Here is a 15,689-nt window from a genome sequence, read left to right on the forward strand (position 1 = left end):
CTGTGCCCCCAACCTAGTCATTCTGCAAACTCACAGCTTGAGATCAAGTCCCTGACATGTGACCCGTTTAGCTGCACATCTGAGCTGCACGTCCAGGGAAGATGGCACCTGCTGTCACACACTGTGCTGCCGTCCTCCCTGGCCCTGGAGCCCCTGCAGGTATTGCTGCTCAGCTCTCTCGACATCCCTATGTCACCAACCACATCTCCACCATTCTTGTCAAAATTCCAGCCCACTGCTCCCAGCAGCCCCTCTTGCAGCAGCTGAGGCCTGGGTGTGGCCACATCCCTACACTTTGTGTCAGGGAAAGGGTTTCCCTCTGCCACTCAGCTCGGGGTCCCCAGCAGGCTGGGTGCTGCTGCCTCCCCTGGCTCACCTCACTCACTCTTCAGACTATTCATGGGACACAGCAAGTACTGAACTTTGGTTTGTGGACGGCAGATCTGTGAACCCATGAAGGGGGACAAGTCCTTCCTGAGCCCCTGGCACCTGTGTCACCATCTCAGAAGAACACTCACACTCACTGGTCCCCCCTCCTTGGGCCGCTGCACAGCCTGGATCTGAACTTCCTGCATGTTCTCTGTGCCTCTCAGTGCTCTGTCCCTCCTAAAACCAGGGGGCCTCTCTGCTGGCCCCTGGGGCTGGCTTCCCTCTCTGCCAAGTGTACAAGCTCAGTCACTACCTCATCCTCTAGCTCTCCCATGGCTTGACATCTGCTAGGAAGGCCCTGCGCCTCTGTGGCCTACACCCCCCTGAACTGCAGGCCAGTTGAGCAGCCACATTCCAGGCCCCTGGGCACTAAACAGATTCCTCTACAGGAATTTACTCTCCTGGCTAAGGATGGGCCCAACCTCGGGAGTCACCTGGAGCAGTAACAGCTTTCTGGTTTCCATACACCCAGGCAGGCACCAGGCCACTTACACTGCCCGTCCCCGCATCCTGCCTAGTCCTCTCAACCTGATAACGTCCGAGGGCTCCTAATGACCTAGAACTTGCAGGTCAAAACTTGCCATTTCTAGTTTTCAGACCTCAGACAAGGGACTTCCCTTTCTCAGCCTCAGTTTCCTCCCTGGTGCCACACTGAAGGGAGAGGGCTACCCCGGCCTGACTGCCATCTTTCCTCTGAAAAGCACTGTTTACCTACTTCAGCCTGTAGAGAAGGCCGGAGTCTTCAGGCCCAGCCTCCCTTGAGTGCTCCACCGGCACGACACAGGGTCACTCACAATTCTAGACTCCAGGTGTCTAGACCCTACTCAGGGTGTTTCCTCCACCGGGGATGCTGGTCTTCTCTGCCCACAAGGAAGCACAACTCCCTGGAAGTGCCAGGACAGCCCTGCTCCCTGCTCCCTCCTCTCCTGCCTCGTGTCTGAGGTGAGTACTCCTCCACAGGCCCCACCCCCAGCAAGCCTCCCTCCTGGAGGAAGCTGATCCTGGCCCCAAGATACCCAAGAACTGGGGCTGGGGTTGTGGCTCAGTGGTAGAGCACTTGCCTAACATGTGTGAGGCACTGGGTTCGATCCTCAGCACCACATAAAAATAAATAAACAAACAATTGCCATTATTAAAAAAAAATAAGAAGAAGAACCTAGGAGAGTGACCTTGTATGGCAATGTGAACTTTGGAGATGTGGTAAGGATTCTGAGCTGGGAAGGCGGTCCGTAGGCCCTAAATGCAAGCACAGTATCTTTTTATAAAGGGGAGGCAGGAGATCGATGTAAACAGAAAAGAAGGCCAAGTGACCTCAGAGGAAGAGGTAGGGTGACATGGCCACAATCCAAGGAACACCTGGGACCCCCTAAAACTGGAAGGACAAGGAATGGATCCTCCTCTAGAGCCTTCGGAGGAAGTGCAGCCCTGGGGACACCTTGATTTTGACCTAGTGGATTGATACTGGTTTCAAGTTCTCTGGCTATTCAATCTCCATAACCTTGAGAGAAAAAGCGTGTGCTTCCTTAAGCCACCAAGTGTGTCACCTGCTAGGGCACCCTAGGAGAGGAAGACCCTCCCAACAGCGTCCTTTGTGCACCAGCACACCACACAGCCCAGCCTGGCCAGGTGAGCTCCTGGAGGAGGCTCTGCCTCAGCACAGGACCTCCGCGGCCACAAGACGGGAGGTCTGGCCTTCCAGAGTACCTTCCTTCCCTCCTTTAGCACCCAGGAGTTGCTGTGTTTTGCAGAAGTCTCCCTTGCCTTTGTTCTCCACGGCCCCACACCGGGTTCTGCCCGAGGCTGACTCTGGCTGCTTTGGCTGCCCAGGCCATCAAGCCAGGGCTTCCAGGGCTTCTGGAAGCTTCATTTAAAAGACACACAGCCACCAGCAACAGAAGCCAGGGCCGATGAAAGACAAATGGACAGGGGCTGGTCCCAGAAGAAAGGAGCTGAGCCTGTCCCCCTCACACCCTTGCACCCTCAAAGGTGAAAGAAGCTTGTCACCCCCACCTGCAGCATGAAGTTTTCATAAGGAAAAAAAGAACAAAGGCTGCAGTGAAAAGCCCCAGGTTCCTGGGCAGCCAAGTGCACCTGGCAGGGGGCCTGCAAACAAGTGTCACCCAGGCTCAGAAGCCTTCCAGGACCGCACCCTGCTAGCCGGCTTCTTCCCATGTTGTTGGTGCTCCCTGGAAAGAGCAACCAGAGCACCAGCTACCTTAGAGGCTCTGGCTCCCGATTCCTCTACCCCTTTTCTAGCAGGCACTGAGAAAGGCTCACCGACCTTCAGGCATTTCGGATTCCTTTACCAAAAAGCCAGAAACAGCAAGGCTCAGCAGTGGCAGACACAGATGTCTGCCCACTCCAAAGGACGTTTCTAGGTAGCATGGGAGCAGCGAGGAAACAGGGTGTTTTTCTCTATGCACACCCAGGAGGCCACCCAGGCTGTGTCCCTATCCTGGGAGTGAGTAGCTCCTCCACTGTTAGGAAGAGCCGTGACTCAGAAGACACCTACCTCCATGGAAACCCCAGGCCTGCACCCACTCTCCACCGTAAGCAGAGGGATCAGGGGTGCCTACACAGCAGACAGCCGGCTGGTCTACGCGTCTCTCCTACTTCCTTAAGAAGTGCAATAAGGCAGGTGGTAGAGCAAACAGGTTTAAGGCACTGTCAGAGCAGACTCCTCCCTTTCAGGATCCAGGCAGGGCGGGACAGCTCTCGGTGCTGGGTCTCCCAGTCCCTCACTCCTGCACCGGAGAGAATGCGCGACGGCAAGTCTCACAGAAAGGGACACTTGCTTACCCGCGCTACTGCCCTTGAGCCCATTTCAAATCTGGACAGGTGGGCAGCACAGGGAAGTAAGAGGAGTGGTGTGGGGACCACGTTCCCGTTGACCAAGGCTGACTAACCGCATTCTTGACCTAGAACCCATGCAGTGTAGGTTAAAATCCTTTACCCAGGGTTTCAACAATCCCTGATGGACCCAATCAGGGCTCATTCCAGACAGTTCAGTCGCACCCTCATGCTTCCCTCAGTGTGGGCTCCTGGGACAGGCGGGCAGTAGACCCTTGGAGCCACTCCACTTGGCCTGGCCACTCACCTGCACTACATGCTCAGAGTGAAGCCAGATGTCAGCTCCTTCTGACTTCCCACAGCATCTTCCCCTGCCCACTCAACTCCGGGACTTATTACAGAGAAATAATGAAGATTAAAAAAGTGTGGACCAAAAGAGGAAAATGAACAGCTTTCCAGTTTTCTCTAGTATCAAGATTGCTTTTTCCTAACCAATACCTTGGCAATGAAAAGGAAAAGCAACATAAATGTTCTTAAAAATCAGTACAAAAGTTTTAAATTCCCTTAATCTTGGCATTTGACACAAGCTTCTGGGGAAATCTCAATCCGCAGAGGGCACTGTCCCCCCACATCCTAGTACCATTCCACAGATAAATGACCTCCCAGTGGCAATGACCCACTTTACACTCTGGACCCAGCTGCAGATCCCAGCTCACAGCACACACTAGAGCATCTGCATGCCCACCCCATGCAGCTATGGGAGGGCCATCCTCACTGTGGAGGACCTTCTCAAACAGAGGTGACCGCCCGTGTGTATTCTTGGGAACCTGTATGTGGGGCCACATGCAGGGAGGGGGTAAAACAACACCAGAGCAAGGACAACTGCTTCCACTGCACCCCAGGACTCTCCTCACCACTCCTGTGCTCAGGGTGGCACGACATGTCAGGCACACAGGTGACAGATGGGCAAGCATGTTCTCCTGTACCAAAAGTTTAAGCCCACACACTCACTAAGTTGCTCTGGGCTGCGAAAACCCGGTCACACCCATTGGGCCCATTCAGTTGCAAGATTATGATTTTGTCCACCTCTTTGGATGTAACATAAGCTTTGGGGATCGGGTCAATTTGGACAAGAAAAAAAGTGACAGACCTAGAGTATTGTTCCTAGACTGTTGTGGTGGCCTTGTGACAATGCCTAGACAAATCTGTGCTTCACTTGAGTTCTCTTCCTGAGGACACGCTGAGCCACATGCGACAGGAAACCCTTGCCTCATCCAGAGAGCAGGCTGGCTCCTCCAATCTGCTTTCTACAGGGTTTTGGGGCACACAGAGAAGGCTCACTGAGGGCAGTGGGTAGAGGCCCCAGGGAGACCACTATGCCAACAGGCTCCAGCTGAACTGTTATGCTGAGACCTAAGGAGGAGCTAGAAGAAGGGTCTGCACCCCAGACCAGGAAGACAGTCCTCAGCCAACATGCTCACAACAGGAAGGAGCTGCCAATTCAGCTCCTTCAAGGCTGCAGCACATGCTCCCTTGTCACACAGGTCCTTCTGAGATCTGGTGCTTTTCTCAAGTTTTGGCCAGTCAAATCCCCTTGACACCAGCAGACTCAGGTTCCAATCCTGTGCAGTGTTGAGAACATGGTGGAAGACGATGCCAAGCAAACCCCAGAAGGGAAAGAGAAATGGAGCTGGCATGCTAAGGGACCAGTTTTCCTGAAGGGGAGAAGATGCCTGGGGGAAAAAGAGTTTGCTGGAGGTACATGGAAGAGAGATCACGGTGGCCCTGGGCTAGACCTAGGAACAAAGGGAAACGAGAACTGTTCAGACGGAGAGAAGCAAAGGCACCAAGCCACAAGAATGGGAAAGGGGTGCCAGTCCCCAGGGATGGGAGACTCGGGCTAGACTGGAGGGACAGAAACGGCGGACAGTTTGCGAGTAAAAGATGGAATGAGATGTGCTGCCTAGAGGAAGGCTGGGTCTTGGCTACGGGGTCCTGGGTAAGGAAGAGCGAGCGAGAACTGGGGCGGAGCAGGATGCGGCGTGACAGGTGGGAAGAGGCGGGAAGGGGCGTCGCCCGTCAGTCGGGAGAGGCGCGGCACAGGCCGGAGCAGGCCTGGGTTCCGGGTGGCGAGGAGGGAAGGGGACGTCCCCGCGCAGGGTCCCGTGAGAGCCGAGCGGGCCTCCCACCAGGCCGACGGGAGGGCACTGCGCTGCAGTCGGCGGGGAACGTGACCCGCACTAGACGCGAGAGGAGGCGTCCGCCCGCAGGGCCCCGCTCGCGCAGGGAGCCCGCGGGGCCAGGGCCGAGCCGCGGCTGGGTGGGGGCGGCGGCAGGCTCCGGGCCGCGGCGATCGAGGGCGCCGGCCCGCGGGCGCCCCGTCACTCACCCGCTGCCGGCCTGGCTCCGGTGCCCTGCGGCGGCCGCCTCGCTGCGCAGGGCCGGACGCGCGGGCCACCACTTCCGCCCGGACGCGCGTTCCCGGCAGCCTCTGTTCTGCGCCTGCGCCACATGGTTCGGCCGCGCGCTCCGGGCGGCCCCGCCCCACCCGGCCACGTGTTTCCGGCTGCGCGCCTGCGCGCCAGGCTGGCCCAAGGCCGCGACGCTGGCCTGCAGGTGGGACGGCCAAGGCTCAGGGGCCGTCGGCCCCCAGCCCCTTGAGGGGCCCTGGCCCAGGACTTCCCGGCCCGTCTCTGCGGGCGCTTCAGGGAGGCCCTCTGCCACAGTGCAGCTCCCGCCGCCAGCGCCCGGGAGGCCCCCAGGAGCGGGTCCTGGGCGGTGTCCCCTGCGTCCCCCCCAGAGGGGCGCGGGCGCTGCTCTCCTACCTTCCCTGCCCCGAGGCGAGGGCTGCTGCTAGTTTCATGTGGTTCCTCTGGCAGAAGCTTGATGATACAAAGTCCTGAACACATAACACTAAATTACCTGTTTAAAAACTTTATTTTTCAAGTGACAGCGACCTCTACCCCCCAGGTCTTGGATTGAACCCAGGGCCTAATGCATTCTAGGAAAGGGCTCTACTACAGAGCTGCACCCCAGCCAGGTAAACTTCCTTAAAAAAAAGAAGAAAAGGACAGAAAGTGTGCTGAACCCACTGTCTTTGTTGAGGGAAGCTACAAATCTTTTTTTTTTCCTTTTTAATTTTTGTAGCTATTGATGGACCTTTATTTTAATTATTTCCGTTGATGAGAATCGAACCCAGTGCTTCACACATGCGAGGCAAGCACTCTACCACTAAGCCACAACCCAAGCCCTATAAATTCTTGAATTCATTGATGTCTTGCTAAACGGAGTCCCAACACATTCTATGGGTTGTTATTGTAAATTATCCAAATCTTTTAATTACTATGATATCTACATATGCATCCCAGCTTGGAAATGACATTGTTCCTGGTATCTTTAAAGCTCTCCAAACCCTTCCCATTCCCAACCCCTTTCTACCCTCCAGAGCTAGCCATGATCCAGAATGTTACTGTTGATCATTTTCTTGCCTTACTTTATGGTTTTTGCATATAGGTGTGAAACTATATTGTTTAGTTCTACCTATTTTAACCTTTAAAAACAACATGAAACTATGCATTGGATGACAGATGCAGTTGTTCCATGAATACTATCAGGCATTTAAGTTTCGCTGATCTGCTGCCGTTAAATGTCTTCTCCCTGCCTGATAACTTGGAGAGTTTGAACCATTTATTTTTCTGTGGATGCCCTAACATCTCAGTGCTATTTTTAGGAAATAATTCATCCTTTTCCCCATTAATAGGCAGGTAATGCCAGTTTTGTCATACATCAAGTTTCAGTGCACACATGGATCTATGCAGGGACTCTTACTTTGTATTGATAGTTCAGATCTGCTCTGACGCCACTTCATTATTGTCTCATTATATTAGTCTTTATATGTTGTAGAACGTGTCCCCCCATCCTCAACTATTTGGGATGTTGAGTGGAATTGTTTTGAGTCTATCGATTAGTTGAGAGAAATCTGAGGTTTTTATGATGTGGAATTTTCTGCCCAAGACCAATTTGCCTTTCCACTTAATTCAGCTCTTTGCTGTTTTTCAGTGCAGTTTGGTTTTTCGCTTCTCATTATAGCTTGGGATGGTTCCAGCTCACCGTCGAGAGAGACGTTTCATTCTCTAATCAGTTGCATGGCATTCTGCTGTGTGACTGTGTTGTAATTCACTTTACCAGGCCCCCAAGAGTTCTTTCAGGATACCTGTGATCTTTTTTATAGGACAGCAGTGCTTCGGGGTTGTCCCTGTGTGATTCAAACACAGTTGTCCTGGGTTTAAAGTGGTATTTGCATACTAGGAGCGAACGTACACTCCACAGAGATTGTGTTATGAAATTGCTGTCCTTGAGGTCAACAACGACACAGTTAGGTTTCCATTCGATTTTCATTATTGTCTTTATGTCGTTAGAGATTTTACCATGGCTTCTGTTGGGGCAGAAAGGCATAATACTCCTTGCCTAGCACGGGGGGGCATGGCCCAGGCTCCTGGAACAGAAGACAGTAGCAAGAGTAAAGTATGACACATTCAGTTTTGTTTTGGGTCTTCGTAAAACAAAGACCCAAAGACCCAGATTTGATGGTCGAACAGATTTGGAAATGTGATGGGACAAAATGGGGATAACCTAGAGGGATCAGACCGGGGAGGGGAACCCAGCTACGCCTGTTTGTCCAGCTCCTTCCTCCTGAGATTCGGGCAGGACACTTTCTGAAATGAAGGTCATATAACCTACCATCAGACAAGGTAGATCAGAAAAATTCTTTATGGCCTGCTTCAGAGTAAAAGTTCTAGGCTTTATGGCTGGCTTTGGGGCAGAGGGATTCTAGCTTCCTCTCTCCAGGAAGAGAGGGGCTGAAGGCCAGAGAGAGGCTGTGTCCAGGCCGCTGCTAAGGCCTTGCGTCTTCTGTGAAGCAGGCAACGTGCACAGCACCTTATCTGTGGCTTCGTGTTCTGAGCCTCCAAACCTTGGGCCCTTCTCTCCTTTGGTTTCCGTGGCACATTTCTTCATGGGCATTCATTCTTTCAGGCAGCCCTTCCACAATCTAGTGCTTAGGGCTGTGCTGGCCGCCAGGGGGCCCTCTCATTTCATCTCATGGAGTGGACTGTTGCGTCATTGTTCTGTCTAAGCCTAGTCTAACTGAAAGCATTCATTACCAAAATAGGGGAGTAAAGGGTTAGAGACAGAGAAACTGAGGTTGAGGAAAATGAAGTGGCTTGATTAAAGTTGAGAGGCATGTAAATGACAAAAGCAAGACTGCAAGGGTAGTTTCTCACCACCCACCTCCTGGAGCCCTCTGGGGAAGGAAGGCCCTCTAGCTTGTAGTTTCCTCCAGGTATGAGCCCCATAAAGAAGCAGATTAACCTGGCCTGTCCTTGCAGCTGTCAATCCTGATCTCCACCTGCCGGAGCCTCCCAGAATAGGGGAAGTGCTGTCCAGGAGCCATGAGCGCGGGCCAGTGGCCAGGAGGCTTGGCGGCTGCCAAGTTTCTACTTTTCTATCTCAGCAACTTCTCCAAGTCTCCATGGAGCCTCTCCCACCCCTACCCCTTGGCAGTGGGTCACCACCAACTCGAGCCCTTGGGAATGGAATTCAAAAGTTTATAATACCAGTCTCTGCCTTTGTGGGGTAACTGGGCAGCCTGGCCCAAAATAGCTGGAAGGGCAGGATGTGAGAGCTGCAGTGGGAAAAATCACAATACCACTAATGACGCCTTGTGCTTATCGGGAACCCAGTGTCTCACAGCCCTCAACGTAGCTTTTTCCAGCAATGGGAAAACAGACACAGCAAGTACTGATGACATGGCCTGAGAGGGGGGACAAATTGCCAAGTAGGGGAGGGCACAGAGTGTGCTGCCTGCTCCACAGGGTTCCAGGGAATGTTCCTCTGGGAGTCTCCGGCCTCATCCCACAAACAACCCTGGTCTGAGAAAGGGGGGGCTGCTTGGGAACATCCAGGAAGCTGTAGGGCCTTGGCCCACACATGCGTGTAGATGCAGCTCCCAGGAATTCCAGCATGTGCTTGGTGCACTGCTCATTTGGGGGCCCAAGGAGGTCTCGGAGGGGGCTGGGTGTTTGTGGGTGGCTTTGACTTCTGACCCAGCGTCCCAGGGCTGATGCAGTCTGCCCCCGCACCGCTGCTGCTGGATTGGGTTTTGGTTTGTTCTGTTTTTGTTTGCCCTGACTCTTGTCCTAGCACCCACAGGAAGGTGTTGGCTACACTGAGAACATTCTGGTTCTAATTGCTTGGGGCCTTCACGGCTAGGGATGAAAGAAAATCAGGTCGTCTGCAAGAGCATGCACGTTTGCCAAATCTGCTGCCTTTCCTCCTAACAATCTTAAGGCAGAAACGAAGCTGGTGACAAGGGCAGCTGTCTGGTGTGGTGACTCCATTGACTTCCCTCCCTGAGCCTTGGCTGTGTTCTTTGGGAGCCGGCCTTGTCTCTGCCCGTTTGCCTGTTGGCTTAGGCTGTGGGCCACAGTGATATTCTCAACCTGGGTCCCTGCTCTTGGAATTTCCCACGCCTCTGAGCCTTCTGTCTCACAAATACCCTGGGAAGCCCCAGGCTCATTTTGCTGTATTTAATATCATGCTGCACCCCTCCCTCCCGCCCCGCCTCCAGTAAAATGAGTAAATCCTTTTCTAGTCTCTTGGGAAATGTGGGGACTCATCCCAAAGGAGGAAAAGAAAATTATATTGATAACAATGATAATTACCATGAACATTGTAGCACTTTGTGTCTGCCTCACCCACCTTTTTATTAATTGTGAGAGCAACTACAGGTTCCTAATTGCTTCTCCAAAACCCCCCAATACAAAAAGCTCTCAAAAGTTGATTTTTCCTCTAAATGTGCCACAAGTTTAACAGATGAATGTGACTTGAACCATTGTGAGACTACAAGTGGCCTTCATTTATTTCACCACAGAATAGTCCAAATGTCTCGGAAGAGTGCTGCCCAAAGCCCCCTGGTGTGAGGAGCTCCATGACCTTCGCGGCTTACTCTGAACACAAGTGGCTCAAACGGGTTCCAGATCAGAAACCCTGGGCCCATCTCTGCCTGGTAGGGAAGGAGCAAGGAGATCCCCCAGATTCTCTGCATCCCTGGCTGGGTCAGGGTAAGCTGACCCAGCTCTGGGACTCAGTGCCTTTGTCCAGGTGAGCCTGCTGCAGACGGGCATCACCCTCTGCTGTGTTTCTGAGTTCCACGGTGGGGTGGGGGTGGGGGACTCCAAGTCCTTGTCTTGGAATTATGTTGCAGGTAAGTTTTTTTCAGTTCGTCAATGCCAGAGCCATCTTGCATGGAGGAAAGAGAAGGAGCAACTCTTCCATCTTCTGCATCTTTTCTGAACTGTGCACCCAGCTTTGTGGATTTTGGTGTGGGCCCAGGTCTTCACTAAGTGGAGGCTCCTGGGAAGGGCAACAAGGAGCTTTCCCATTGCATGCAGGGAGTTCCCAGCCCACCAGAGTCCCAGGAGGCTCTCAGTCTGGGCAGCGGTCTCGTGGGGCTGCAAAAGATGCTGCCTGCTTGCCTCCTCTGCTTTGCTTGCTCTTTTCCTGAGTATCACGACCGCACAGGCTATTTGGGGACAGTAAATGGGGGAGGTCAGTCTACGTGCCTGGATGGGAAACTTCCTCATGTTACTTACAGGAATGAAGATGAGCTTATCTCTGCATTTTCCTGGATTGATAAGCAATGGAGGATGTAGGTTTTGCCAAGCCTCAGACATGTATGCCAAAGAACATGAGCTGTCCCCGGTCTGCCAGGGCAGTGGAGGCCATCTCTCTAATGGAGGCGGGTTACTTGATCTCACCAAGCTCCTCCAGTGCTCTCTGGGCTCCAGGGGCTAGGCAGCATTTCTCCTTCACTTCTCCTCCTCACAGGAGATTGGCTCTGGAGGTTGGGGTCTCTGGAGTGGCAACCCCATCCTCACAAGCTGCCACCCCCATCCCAAGCCCTCCTGCTTCTATTGCATCTCCACCCATTCTCGGCTCTGCCCAGATGTTGGCCTGGGCCCAGCCCTGGGGCAAGAGCATGTGCCTTGTGGCATCTAGCTCACACACTCCTCCTCCTCCTCCTCCTCCTCCTCCCTTTCTGTTCTCGAAACCTTTCCAGATGTCAGTGTGGCCCAGGGAGGAAATTCCAAGGCCAGGAATAGTGAAGCGCAGCCTTTCTGTTTTGCTCCTAACATCCCGAACCACCATCCTTCTTTCTACATCTCCTGTCCAGATGTAGCCAGAGAGGAGAGATGCCGTCGCTGGAGTGACAGCAGAGCGCAGGTACAGCACCCAGGCCAGGAGCAGAGGGGAGGGACACAGAGGAGAACCCGGGGAGAAGCAGAAAAGAAGAAGGCACACTGTTATCACTGCCAGGGCAGCTTCACTCCTCTGGCCAGATCCTTCCTCTTCTCAAGCTGTGGTAGGGTTCCAGAACAAGCCTGTGTGACTCAGAGCTGGGGCTGGGGGACAGAGGGACAGCACTGGAGAAGCCTGTGCTGCGGTCTGCCTGGGGACTTGTTCAGGAAGAGCATTCATATAAGAATAAGAAAATGTCTGTTTTCCACCTCCAGGAATGAGAGACCTGGAAGAGATGGAGCAGACCCCTGTCCCCTCTGGCCCCACCACTGAACCCACGGGAGGGGCTCCCTGGGGATTCTAAGCGTTCTCAGCAGGGATTGCTGAGAAACCAATAAACCATCACCTTCCAAACATGCACACGTGTGCACGTGCATGCCCGGACCCCGAGAGCTGTTAGAGAGGGTTTGTAGATTCTCCCAAACCTGGTCCTGGTCCTCGGACCCCCATCTGTGGTGTGTCTTAACTCTGCCACAGTTTGGACATGGGGCGGGATATAGGGGGTGCTTGAGCCCATCCCCCGGCCACTAAGTAACTTGGGTTCTCAGCCCTGCTGGGTGCCCCTGCCCTGTGCAGGGCATCCTCGTCCTGGATTCCCAGATAGCTCTGCATCTGGACAGGCCCCAGGTGCACAGAAGAGGCCACCTGCACCCCAGCTGGGCTGGCTGCCCCGGGTGGCCAGGAGGAGGGAGCCGGCAGGGCACACACACAGTTAATCCTCGGCGGCTGCTGTTTGGCTAAAATGCGCTGGGAGCGATCTAGGCTCCTCTGCAGCTCACATCTGGCTGGGTTTGCTCTTTACGTGTTTGTCCTGCTTTCTTCCTCTCTTCTTTACTTTCGAGAAACCACGTTTCCGCTTCTGCCCAAGGAGACCTTGGAGCCTGCGGAGAAGATAAAGGTGCTGGGTCAGGGCTGCTGCTGCTCCAACCTGCCCCCTCCCGTTCTGAGCCTCCTACCCAGGGGACTTCTTTCCCTGTCTCCTTCGACAAGTCTGTGCTTCCCAAGATCGGGCTCTGAGGAGGCTTTGCCGCTGGGAGATGCTTTAAGAGGCGGTGCCGTGAGAGCCCCAGAGAGGCGGCAGGAAGACGCAGCTGGTGCAGCCCTGCTCGGTTCCGAGGGAGGTAGGTGGCCTGGGGCAGGCAGGTCAGAGTGAGGAGGGACTCAGTACCGCCCGCTCCTGTCTTCCTGGCTTCAGCCTGGTTGCTGTAGCAGGACTGGGCAGGACAGAGCAGAGCCTTGCCAGGGGGACCATGGGTGAGGTGGAGGGGCAGGGTGGGCAGCTGTGGCCAAGGGGCAGAGAGCAGAAGTTCTGGGAAGCACTGTGCCTGCTCTTGCTAACTCCCCCGCACAGGCCGGTTGGTTCCGCAGAGAGCCCAGGGGCCAGCGCCCTCTGACGGGGAGGAGGCGGGCTCTTTTGCAGACAGAAGCTGTCGGGAGCAACAGTACCTTCTCCCATGTTCTGTGGGGTGTTTATCTTGCTTCACTCTTCGCTTGGTGCTTTTCTGAGAGTGTGGGAGAAAGAAGAATGGTACCTGTGCCCACCTCTGCACCTGGCAGAGATCCCCCAATGTCACCTGGACCCCCTGTGATCCAGGTCTCTCCCATGCTCTCTGTGGCCCACTTGGGCCCTGCACAGGACAGGAAATGTGGACTTTGGCCCCCTCCTCTGACAGCCTTGGTGTTCCTGGAGGGTATCCAGCTTGGGCAGGAAAAAACAATGACACATCCCTGGGGATCCTCCTTGGAAGGATCCACTGAGAGTGGCCCTGCTCTGGGACTGCATTGCTGAGCCACTGTGGAGTCTCTGGTTGGTGCATGTCCACCCACCAGCCACCACCCAACTCTCCAGGGCACCTCCGCAGGTACGGGTGTGGTCTCCATTCTGCCAATCCCCAGCTACCCTGGCTGCTTCCAGCCCTGGAGAGCCAGGGGCCTCTGTGTGCTCCCAGCACGCCTGGCAGTCCTGTCCCATCCTGGCTTGGAAGGGTGGAGGGAGCTGCCTCTCTGCCATGGATCTCACCTCTTCCATCTCACCTAGTGTCTAGGGATGGAGGCCACGGGGCAGGCTTTCCTGAACTTTGAAAATGAGACATGTCTTGAGAAATGACTTCCTGGACCCCCAGGAGCGTGATGTCCTTAAAGACTGCTTGGGCTCTGCTTTTTATAGTGTAGAAAGCACACACGTGCGCCCGGCCGTGCAGCCCACACGCACTGTCACAGATACACGTGCTTGGCCGGCGTGTGCTGCAGGAAGGGATGTGTCTGCTCCACAAGGCCTGCCCAGGGTCCCTGCTAACCAGAGAGGAGCGGCGACAGGAGCTGGTGGGCAGAGGCTGAGGTCAGTGGCAGCTGCCCCCTCTCCCTCTTAGACGAGTAGAGCCAGAGAGAGCCGCCAATTTGTTGGTTCTTCAACTCTATCAAGGGACTCCCCTGTGAAAAGCTCACAGGGGCTTGTGGCTTGCCCGAGCCAGTGGACAGAGGACCTCAGACCCTGACCTATGTCCTCAGGCCCTGAGACTGTATTCAGTACACTCCACGCAGGCTGGGGACACTGAGCACAGCGCTCCACAGTGAGGCGGGATCTGAGCTTCTCAAATGTCCCCTTCTCTCCGCTGACAGAGAAAGCCCAGGGCAGGACGCAGGCAGCAGGCCTGCTTCCCAGGGACCCACTTTCTTCCTTCCTTTCCTTCTCCTACCATCTGGAGTCCCCCATGACCCCAAGGAAGGTGCAGCAGCAGGGGACAGATATGTGGCCAGGGGTCTTGGGTGGGCCCTGTTCAGCCACAGACACCATTGCCCAACACTAAGGTGCCCCCAAGCAGGAGCCTGGGAAGCCCATGCTGTCGGAGGGTGCAGGCAGCGGCCTCCCATCCTGGGGTATAACCTCCGGGCCGGGGCAATCAGGGCAGCCTTCAGTGTTTCTGAACGTGCTCCTTTCTGCAGTTCTCCCGTGCCTCCCCAGCTGTAATTAGCATGACTCATAAGCCAAATATTCTGGCATTGAACTTCACCCATCAAAACAAAGATGAAAAGAATTTCATAGAAATCTGTGCCACAGGGTGTCCTCACCGGACACCAGCCTCCCTGCGTCCTGTCCTCAGGGGTCGGGCCCTTTTGTGGGTCTCAGTTCCTGAGGCCGGGGTGGCGGAGGCCCCAGGGCTTCAGGGAGGGTGGGGGGGACAGCACTGGCCCGAAAGGGAGACATTCTGTTGCAGTCCCCTGCTGCTGGCTGCCCAAGGCCGACTCTTCCTGACAACCCACCCTCCCTGGAGAGAAACGGAAGCTGCCTGGGCTCCCTGCCCCAGAGCCCCAGGACACCCAAGTTGGGCGGTGGCCCCTGGGGAGCTTCATCCCGGTAGCTTAACTACTGTGTTGTTTTCTCCCGTTTTACCCATGAAATCTGCCTTCTGCTATTGTCAAGTGACACAAGGCAGCTCTGCCGACAGGACTCTGCCACCTCCCTGACCCCTTACGTGGCGTGGGAGGTGGCCTGCCCGCCTCCGAGAGCAGTCTGCCAGAGGACCCAAAGCTCCACATGGGTTTCCTCTGCACTGGGGCTGCCCAGCGAGCCAGCCTCTCTAGCCCTGAACCTCAGCCCTGGCCCTGGCCTTGTCCTGGAGGTGCCGGTGCTGAGCTTAACACAGACACGGAGACCTGCGAAACCAGGCCCGCCCCTTCCTCCTCCGCCAGCCCCAGAGCAGGGTTCTGCAGAGCTCTCCCTGGGGGAGGGGCAGTGCTGGGGGCAGCGTGGGCCTCTGAGCCTTTGGGAGGACTCTTGGTCTCTGGATCCTAGTCAAGTTGCAACTGTGCCATTTTGGTGCTTGGGGGTGTGTGTGGGGGGTATGGGTACATTGGCATCCCTTCAACCCACCCCTCCTTGCCTGTGATCAATTTCCAAACCAGGTATAGATCGGGGCACCTGAGGCCCCCTCACCATCCATTGGGGGTAGGGGGCATCCCTGCCTGTCTCTGAGTCTCCTGCAGATCAGCAAGCCCCTCCTTGGTCACCGCCTGGCCCAGGACAGTTGTCTGGATGTCCACAGGCTGGCCTGGCCTCAGTGTCTGACCATCTTCCTGGCTCCTGTAGGAATTTTCCTTGAAATGAGACAGCG

The 15,689-nt window shown here is 55.1% G+C and overlaps 2 protein-coding genes across 9 annotated transcripts in view; one reads left to right on the forward strand and one right to left on the reverse strand.

The window, feature by feature from the left end:
• The window catches only part of Cant1 (calcium activated nucleotidase 1), a 13,906-nt gene extending 8,209 nt beyond the window's left edge, over positions 1-5,697 (reverse strand). Inside the window, exon 1 of the mRNA XM_027955494.2 lies at positions 5,609-5,697. The gene's annotated coding sequence lies outside the window, so the exon portion shown is untranslated. The remainder of the gene's footprint in view (positions 1-5,608) is intronic.
• C1qtnf1 (C1q and TNF related 1) overlaps positions 4,832-15,689 on the forward strand; it is a 25,504-nt gene continuing 14,646 nt past the window's right edge. Inside the window, exons 1-2 of one of the 8 annotated variants that reach the window (XM_027955495.3) lie at positions 11,219-11,502; positions 12,420-12,698. Coding sequence is in view for 2 of the 8 variants with exons in the window: in XM_071603798.1 (XP_071459899.1) it covers positions 13,393-13,439 (47 nt within the window). In the remaining 6 variants the exon portion in view is untranslated. The other 7 variants (XM_071603801.1, XM_071603799.1, XM_027955497.3 and 4 more) reach the window with 7 other exon arrangements.

The sequence above is a fragment of the Marmota flaviventris genome, chromosome 17 (genome assembly GCF_047511675.1).
Source record: "Marmota flaviventris isolate mMarFla1 chromosome 17, mMarFla1.hap1, whole genome shotgun sequence".
Lineage (NCBI taxonomy): Eukaryota > Metazoa > Chordata > Mammalia > Rodentia > Sciuridae > Marmota > Marmota flaviventris.